Consider the following 10,161-nt stretch of genomic DNA (forward strand, 5'->3'; position numbering starts at 1 on the left):
ACACCCACTTAAACAAACACACTGTAGCACCCACTCCCACACTTTATATTTATGGATGAAGGATTGCACTACAACTCGTACACCTTACTGTAAATTGTACCTAAAATTGTACCTCATCCCATTTCTGCTTTGCACTGGAAGTACTGTACATTAGTACACTGCATAGTATTGTGTATTGTATATTATATGGTAACTCAGAACATTGTACATATGTCTATACCGAACACTGTGACCTCATTTTCTTCTTCTAAATTCATGCTATATTATGTTATTATGTTATTTGATACTATCTTGTCTAGCACAGTCTCCTGGAGCGTAACAGTAAGAAGCATTTTGTATGAAAGTATTCTGTACTTCTGTATGACAACTATTAAAGAACTTGAACTTGAACTTGAACATACACACCAGTATTCCACTGAAACTGTTCCTTTTGAGAGCACTGGTAACCAAACAATTTAAATAAAACATTTATCATAAATGATCTCTCTCTCTCATTCTCTCTCTCTCTCTCTCTGCTCTCTCTCTCTCTCTCTCTCTCTCTCTCTCTCTCCTCTCTCTCTCTCTCTCTCCTCTCTCTCTTCTCTCTCTCTCTCTCTCTCTCTCTCTCTCTCTCTCTCTCTCTCTCTCTCTCTTTTTCCTCTCTCTCTCCCTCTCTCTCTCTCTCTCTCTCTCTCTCTCCTCTCTCTCTCTCTCTCTCTCTCTCTCTCTCTCGCTCTCGCTCTTCTCTCTCTTATTATTATTATTATTTTATTATTATTATTATTATTATTATTATTAACATATTGTTTACAACCGTAACTGTTTAGCTTCCTATAGGGAATCTCTGGGAATCTACGCATGATGCATTACTTGTTCTAATGAACTGTCTTCTGCTTCAGTGTTGTAGTCGTACGGCTGCCCGTCAACTGGACAAAAACATCACCTTCCACAAGCTGGTGGCCTACATGATCGCCTTTCACACAGGTGGGATTATTCTACACTACTTTACAGGCACAATGAAAACAATCAAGTACCCAGGAGGTCATGAGGTGCTGTATGTTAATAATGATTAAGTAATGAGGTGCTGTATGTTAATAATGATGATGAGAGAGAGAGAGAGAGAGAGAGAGAGAGAGAGAGAGAGAGAGAGAGAGAGAGAGAGAGAGAGAGAGAGAGCGAGAGGGAGAGAGATAGAGAGAGAGAGAGAGAGAGAGAGAGAGAGAGAGGGAGAGGGGGAGGGGAGAGGGAGAGAGATAGGGAGAGACTTTGACTTTGATGTTCTTATTAAAACATGTCAACTAAAAACAGTCAGTAGAGACACAACAAACTCACGGCATCTTCATAAAACAACACACACACCACACACTCACCCGCACACACACACACCCATACACACACTCACACACACACGCACACACACAGGGTGAGAGAGAGAGAGAGAGAGAGAGAGAGGGAGAGAGAGGGGGAGAGAGAGAGAGAGAGAGAGAGAGAGAGAGGGAGAGAGAGAGAGAGAGAGAGAGAGGAGAGAGAGAGAGAGAGAGAGAGAGAGAGAGGAAGAGAGAGAGAGAGAGAGAGAGAGAGAGAGCGAGAGAGAGAGAGAGAGAGAGGTGTCTTCACTACTCTGTGGAGAGATGTCCTCATCAACATGGTTTTCTTACTAAACCTCCACTTCCTGTCCACTTCCTGTCCACTTCCTGTCCTCTCTTCTTCTCCTCCTCTCCGTCCCGCAGCCGTCCACATCGTCGCCCACCTCTTCAACTTCGAGTACTTCCTGGACGCCCAGCTGGAGCGCAGCAGCAGCCGGCTGCCCTTGGTGCTGTCCCAGATCGGAGACGCGGACACGCCTCCTTCCTGAACCCCATCCGGAGCGGCCAGACGGTCAGTGGAGTCCACTCTCTGACAGGTCCAGGTCCAGTCTCCAGTCCTGCCGTGGTGTCGCCAAGTCACTTAACACATCCTGCGCCAAGAACCAGTTAACTCGTTATAGTGATCGTATTTCTTTTATTCGCTAATGCCATTCATTTTATTTTTTTATCTTTTCCCCCTCCTTTTTTTTTCCTCTGATTTTCTCCTTCCCAATGTTAGTCGTTATGCCAATACCCAATCCCCTTCCTGGTCGCTGCGCACTTACCCCCCACAGTCGGTCTGGGAGAGTGGAGGCTACCACATGCTTCCTCCGACACACGTCTAGCCAATCAACCGCTTCTCTTCACCTGGCAGCGCGGACTCTCACTGAGAGGGTGTAACGTGTGGAAGGATCACACTACCCCCCTTAGATCCTATCCGCGCTGAGCAGGCGCCCGACCGAACTGTAGGAGTCGCTGTTTACAACGACCCGGACCCACCCCGCCAGCTCTCCCACCCTCTAATACTGCCAATTGTATTAGTGTGAACGGCCAGCCAAGCTGGTGACAACGCCGGAGCTGTGAGCTGGATACGAACGCAATCTCCGCTACGCCACCTGACCGCCCTTGCTAATGCCATTCATAATTCATCCAGCAAAGCTGTGCAAACTCTGGCGCTCTGTCTGATATTGCAACGGCCCGATACCGCCGCCTGGTGGATTTCGGGCGATGTTGCACTCACTTTCTACGGGAAGGTTGGGTCAGTGAATGTCTTCCGGGCTCAGTTTTCTTGTAACGTGAATCCAGATACACACTCGAGTGCATTGAATCGACTTCGAGACGCAAGAATCAATATGCTTTTTGAGTTTATGGCGTCGGGCAAACGGAGAAAGGATCTAGCAGATGGCAATCAAATAATTGGAATATTCTGCCTCCAGTATCATCGGCCCGAGGTAAGAGGAATCTATCGTTAATTCCAGCTTGATTGTCCATTTCTTTCATTGCAAACGATCTGATCAGCGTATGGGGTTGTACTAAAGAAAGCGTTATTGACAATCAATTAATCAGAAACGACCCCCCCCCCCCATTTCCTTCATGCATGATGGAACATAATATATACCGATCATATGCATTTGAAATTTTAATTGTAGCGTGTATAGGGACGAAATGCCAATCGATTTTTTTTATCCACTTTTTCTCCCATTTTCTATATTTTTCTCCCATCCCAATTTCGTATCATCCAATTCAACCCTCCCCTGTCACGGACGCTGTTTCTTGCCTCCCACAAGCCGGCTGCAATGTGGACTAAGTCATACATAGCACAAGTCCCCTCCGGTACTTGAGGTAACAGCAGTCGCATCTTTTCACCTGCGCAGCTTGATCTCTCAGTGGCGAGGAGTAACGCGTGGGAGGCTCACGCTGCCCCCGACACTTCCTGATTCTACTGCGCAGGCGCACCAACCGACCTGTAGGAGTCGCTGTCCACAACGCCCGATCCCCACCCATCAGTTTCCCTCCCCGTAATACGGCCAATGTGTATTACTGTGGACGACCAGCTAAACTGAAAGCAATGTGGAGCGCTGGGATCGAACAGCGTCTCTGCATTCGTGGCGAGCGCCTTGCCCACTACGCCACGTAGCCGCCCTGACGAAATGCCAATCGATTAAGTATAATATGCATCTGGGCCTATAACTCGCGTTCTAGGAATGACCGCAGACCACTCTAAAACTATACTTATATTCACGACGGTATAAAACGACAATGTATGAATGGAAAAATATAACGTTCCCACATCTTGAACGATAGATACCCGATGTGGAATGGGCCGTAGTAATGCAGATATAGCTATACTATTTAAAAAGTTATAGCCCTGCAAACAAGGTGAGCGACTCCCATCGTTTACAGCGCTGGCGTCTGAGCTATAAGATGCTCATATTGCGTGGCAGAGATTGTGTTAACTGAGTCGCTTAATTATATTGTGTTATGCTGTTATGTTATGTTATATTGTGTTATGTTATGTTATGTTATATTTTGTTATGTTATGTTGTTATGTTATGTTATATTGTGTTATATTATGTTATGTTATATTTTGTTATGTTATGTTGTTATGTTATGTTATATTGTGTTATATTATGTTATGTTATATTTTGTTATGTTATGTTGTTATGTTATGTTATATTGTGTTATATTATGTTATGTTATATTGTGTTATGTTATGTTGTTATGTTATGTTATATTGTGTTATATTATGTTATGTTATATTTTGTTATGTTATGTTGTTATGTTATGTTATATTGTGTTATATTATGTTATGTTATATTTTGTTATGTTATGTTGTTATGTTATGTTATATTGTGTTATATTATATTGTTTTATATTTTGTTATATTTTGTTATGTTATGTTGTGTTGTGTTGTGTTGTGTATAAATATAGATATTATAGCTCTATAGTAAGGTATTATAGTGTGAATAGAGGTGTGGCTAACGCTAATCCAGACAATAACAGAGTTGATACCACACAGGGCCCCTAGAGGTCACTGTTTTCACGTCATGCCCCCCCAGAACCCCACCGTCGTGCTCTTCACCACCGTGGCCGGGCTGACGGGCGTGGCCATCACCCTGGCCCTCGTCCTCATCATCACCTCCTCCATGGAGGTCATCCGCCGGTCCTACTTCGAGGTCTTCTGGTTCACTCACCACCTCTTCATCATCTTCTTCATCGGCCTCGTGTTCCACGGAGCAGGGTGAGTGGGAGGCACACACACACACACACACACACACACACACACACACACACACACACACACACACACACATATACACACACATATACATACACATACACATACATGGTAGGGGTGGGTTAGGGTTGTTATACTACAACCTATCATGCTAATATGTCTATACTACTATGCACTCAGAGTGTAACAGAGACTGTACTCAAGTTCAACACTATTTGACAAATAATACCACTGACTCTCAGCTGATAGAGTTGTGCCCTTCCTGATGACTTGGGTTAGGGTTAGGGTTATATAATACCACTGACTCTCAGCTGATAGAGTTGTGCCCTTCCTGATGACTTGGGTTAGGGTTAGGGTTATATAATACCACTGACTCTCAGCTGATAGAGTTGTGCCCTTCCTGCTGACTTGTTGTACACAACTTGTAAATCGCTTTGTATAAAAGCGTTCAGCTAAATGACTAAATGTAAATGTCTGCATATATATATTAGCGATGGGCGTGAGTTATCGATTACTTGTAGCTATGAGAAAAATCGATCTTAAATTATTAATAATTTTTATGGATTTAAATTGGATTTAATTAATAATAATAATTTTTTACATATTTGTTTCACATGTATGTGTAAGATTATAACTGTTTGTTGGTTTCCTTAAACATATACGTGAATGAACAAAATTAAGCAAAAAAAAATATATATTAAAAAAAAAAATCGAGTAATACACGATCACTTGAGTATTTAGCATGCGATCAATCAATCTGGATTTTACTTTAAAATGGCCATCCCTAATATATATATCCCTGTTCACAGACCTGTATACATGCCTATATTATATCCATATCTCTCCCCATACCTACTCTTACTAGTTATACCAGTATTGCTTACTACCTACAGCTCAGCATTCAATACCATAGTCCCCTCCAAACTCATAGCCAAGCTCAGGGACCTGGGCTTGAACTATGACCTCTGCCAGTGGGTCTTGGACTTGGTGAGAGCAGGCAACTGCACCTCCTCATCCATCACCCTCAACATTGGGGCCCCCCAGGGCTGTGTTCTGTGTCCCATCCTCTACTCCCTGTACACACATGACTGTGTGGCACAGCGGAACAACAACACAATCATCAAATTAGCTGACGACACAGTAGTGGTGGGCCTGATCTCTGCAAACGGCCTACATGGAAGAGGTCAAGGTCCTAGCGGGATGGTGTCAAGAGAACAGCCTCTCCCTGAACGTCAGCAAAACAAAGGAGATGATTGTGGACTTTAGGAGGTCGGGGGTCAGGGACTACAGCCCCCTCAGCATCGACGGGGCACCGGTTGAGAGAGTGATCAGTTTTAAATACCTCGGAGCCCACATATCCGAGGACTTGACATGGACCACACACATTGACAGTGTAGTGAAAAAGGCACAACAACGCCTCTACTTCCTCAGGCGCCTAAGGAAGTTCCAAGTCAGTCAGAAGATCCTCAAGAACTTCTACTCATGTACAATAGAGAGCATCCTGACTGGCAACATCACCTCCTGGTTTGGGAATAGCACCGCACAAGACCGTAGCAGACTACAGAGAGTGACACGTTCAGCCGAACGCACAATTGGAGGGGGGCTTCCCACTCTCCAGAACATTTACAACAAGCGGTGCATGGGTAAGGCTAAGAGAATCATCAAGGACTCCAGCCACCCAAACAATTGCCTCTTTGAACTGCTGCGGTCAGGCAAGCGATACCGGAGTCTCATGGCAAGCACAGAGAGACTCAGAAGAAGCTTCTATCCCCAGGCCATCAGGCTGCTCAACGAACAATAACACTATGTAACAACCATCAAATGCACTCACAGCACACACATCCACACGCACACACTCACTTTAAACAAACAACTCACTGCAGCACCCACTCTACACACTTTAGAACACCTAGACACACTTTATATTTATTGGTAAAGAATTTGCACTACAACCCATACCTCAGTACACCTTACTGTAAATTGTACCTCATCCCATTTCTCCTTTGCACTATATAGTATATTGTATATTAGTATATTGTATAGTATATTGTATGGTAACTCCGTTACTTCTACTCTGCATTGAACATTGTACATATGTACATACTGAACACTTGTGTCTACGTACGTGACTTCTATTTTATACTTGCTATACTTATTTTATTTTATACTTATCTATTTTTGTCTAGCACAGTCTCTGGAGCGTAACAGAAAGAAGCATTTTGTATAAAAGTATTCTGTACTTCTGTATGACGACTAATAAAGAAACTTGAACTTGAAACTTGAACCTTACTTTATTGCTTACTTTTTGGTCGATTTGTATTGGTTTACTGGACAAGTCCGGCAGAGAGGAAGGATGGGAGGCGATATGGGGGGGGGGGACATGCGGGAGTCGAACCCGGGACGTCTGCGTTGCACCGCAGTGCGTTACGTGGTGTGCCACCCTGGCACCCAGACAAACATGCATCACCGTTACCTCTGGTCAGAGGCCAACTCCTTATCGCTGTACGATGACAACACATGTGGACGTAATCGGATCTAAATGTGATGAATGTGTGAATAACGAGGTTTCTGCTGCGTTGCTGGAGCGCAGGCGGCTCGTTCGAGGACAGACCCCCGAAAGCCTGCGGGACAGTGACCCCCTGCAGTGCGCCGACCTCTTCGAGACCTGGGGCGAGAACGCTACCTTCTGCCCTGTGCCCAAGTTTGCTGGGAACCCCCCCATGGTGAGTCAAGTACTGTACTCTACTGTACTCTACTGTATTCTACTGTACTGTACTCTACTGTATTCTACTGTACTGTACTCTACTGTATTCTACTGTACTGTACTCTACTGTATTCTACTGTATTCTACTGTACTGTATTCTACTGTATTGTACTGTACTGTACTGTATTCGACTGTACTCTACTGTATTCTACTGTACTGTACTATTCTACTGTATTCTACTGTACTGTATTATACTGTATTATACTGTACTGTACTAGTATACTGTATTCTACTGTACTATTCTACTGTATTATACTGTACTGTACTCTACTGTATTCTATTGTACTGTACTCTACTGTATTCTACTGTACTGTACTCTACTGTATTCTACTGTACTGTATTCTACTGTATTGTACTCTACTGTATTATACTGTACTGTATTATACTGTATTCTACTGTACTGTACTCTACTGTAGTATACTGTATTCTACTGATACTGTATTCTACTGTACTCTACTGTACTGTACTCTACTGTATTATACTGTACTGTATTATACTGTATTCTACTGTACTGTACTCTACTGTATTATACTGTACTGTATTATACTGTATTCTACTGATACTGTATTCTACTGTACTGTACTCTACTGTATTATACTGTACTGTATTATACTGTACTGTATTATTCTACTGTACTGTACTCTACTGTATTCTACTGTACTGTGCTCTACTGTACTCTACTGTATTCTACTGTACTCGACTGTACTGTATTATACTGTATTCTACTGTACTGGACTCTACTGTACTCTACTGTACTCTACTCTACTGTATTATACTGTACTGTGCTCTACTGTACTCTACTGTATTCTACTGTACTCTACTGTACTGTATTCTACTGTACTGTGCTCTACTGTACTCTACTATATTCTACTTTACTCTACTGTACTGTATTATACTGTATTCTACTGTACTGGACTCTACTGTACTCTACTGTACTCTACTCTACTGTATTATACTGTACTGTATTATACTGTATTCTACTGATACTGTATTCTACTGTACTGTACTCTACTGTATTCTATTCCCCTCTATTCTATTCTATTCCAGGGGTTCCCAAAGTGGGGGTCGCGAGCCGCCGTGGGGGGGGGGGGGGGGGGGTCGCCAAATGGTTTAAAAAATATATAATAATATTATATATATTTCCCCAGGACCCCCTGCTTAAACAGTGGCCTGACTGGGGCTATATTCTGCACTATATTTCCTGGCCTGAATGATTTCCCCAGTCCGGCCCTGGTTAAAGCCTCCAATGCTTATTAGTGTGTGTGCGTTTGAACGTGTGCATGTTTTAACCATACATTTCCATTTATATAAAAAAAATTAAAATAAACGTTTATAATTTACATTAAAAAAATTTAATAAAATATGTAATACCTCCTATAATAGTGGGGGTCGCGGCTCTCTGACACTGTTATTTCGGGGGTCGCGGCCTGAAAACGTTGGGAACCCCTGCTTACTCGACTCTACTGTATTATATTCTACTCTACTCTATTCTCTCCTCTCCTCTCCCCTCTCTCTCCTCTCCTCTCCTCTCCTCTCCTCTCCTCTCCTCTCCTCTCCTCTCCTCTCCTCTCCCTCTCTCTCTTCTCTTCTCTTCTCTCCTCTCCTCTCCTCTCTCCTCTCTCTCCTCTCCTCTCCTCCTCTCCTCCTCTCTCCTCTCCTCCTCTCTCCTCTCCTCTCCTCTCCTCTCCTCTCTTCTCTTCTCCTCCTCCCCTCCCATCCCCTCTCCTCTCCTCTCCTCTCCTCTCCTCCTCTCTCCTCCCCTCTCCCCTCCTATCCTCTCCTCTCCTCTCCTCTCCTCTCCTCTCTTCTCTTCTCTTCTCCTCCTCCCCTCCCATCCCCTCTCCTCTCCTCTCCTTCTCCAGACGTGGAAGTGGGTGGTCGGACCTATGATCCTGTATGTTTGTGAGAGGCTTGTCCGCTTCAGATCCCATCAGAAAGTGGTCATCACCAAGGTGAGTCTCCTGCTTCACTCCTGTGTGACCTCATGTTCCCCTGCTGGCCTGGGATCAGATCCTGCACTCCTATGTGACCCCCGCCTCTGAAACCACATGTACCACTGTTGACCTAGGATCAGATCCTGCCACAACCTTCTCTCCTGTGTCTCCTCTACTCTGTCTCCCTCTCAGCCTTCCTACTGTCTCAATAAAGAACCTTCTCTCCTGTGTCTCCCCTACTCTGTCTCCCTCTCAGCCTTCCTACTGTCTCAATAAAGAACCTTCTCTCCTGTGCCTCCTCTACTCTGTCTCCCTCTCAGCCTTCCTACTGTCTCACTAAAGAACCTTCTCTCCTGTGTCTCCTCTACTCTGTCTCCCTCTCAGCCTTCCTACTGTCTCAATAAAGAACCTTCTCTCCTGTGTCTCCCCTACTCTGTCTCCCTCTCAGCCTTCCTACTGTCTCAATAAAGAACCTTCTCTCCTGTGTCTCCTCTACTCTGTCTCCCTCTCAGCCTTCCTACTGTCTCACTAAAGAACCTTCTCTCCTGTGTCTCCTCTACTCTGTCTCCCTCTCAGCCTTCCTACTGTCTCAATAAAGAACCTTCTCTCCTGTGTCTCCTCTACTCTGTCTCCCTCTCAGCCTTCCTACTGTCTCAATAAAGAACCTTCTCTCCTGTGTCTCCTCTACTCTGTCTCCCTCTCAGCCTTCCTACTGTCTCACTAAAGAACCTTCTCTCCTGTGTCTCCTCTACTCTGTCTCCCTCTCAGCCTTCCTACTGTCTCAATAAAGAACCTTCTCTCCTGTGTCTCCTCTACTCTGTCTCCCTCTCAGCCTTCCTACTGTCTCAATAAAGAACCTTCTCTCCTGTGTCTCCTCTACTCTGTCTCCCTCTCAGCCTT

At 44.3% G+C, this 10,161-nt stretch overlaps 1 protein-coding gene across 1 annotated transcript in view; it reads left to right on the forward strand.

Annotated features, from left to right (window-relative positions):
- The window catches only part of cybb (cytochrome b-245, beta polypeptide (chronic granulomatous disease)), a 36,533-nt gene that overhangs the window by 5,448 nt on the left and 20,924 nt on the right, over positions 1-10,161 (forward strand). Inside the window, 6 exon segments of the mRNA XM_084338930.1 lie at positions 817-963; positions 1,710-1,817; positions 1,820-1,857; positions 4,385-4,566; positions 7,154-7,286; positions 9,190-9,279. Coding sequence (XP_084195056.1) covers positions 817-963; positions 1,710-1,817; positions 1,820-1,857; positions 4,385-4,566; positions 7,154-7,286; positions 9,190-9,279 — 698 coding nt within the window.

The sequence above is a fragment of the Notolepis coatsorum genome (genome assembly GCF_963971535.1).
Source record: "Notolepis coatsorum genome assembly, contig: SCAFFOLD_86, whole genome shotgun sequence".
Taxonomy (NCBI): Eukaryota; Metazoa; Chordata; class Actinopteri; order Aulopiformes; family Paralepididae; genus Notolepis; species Notolepis coatsorum.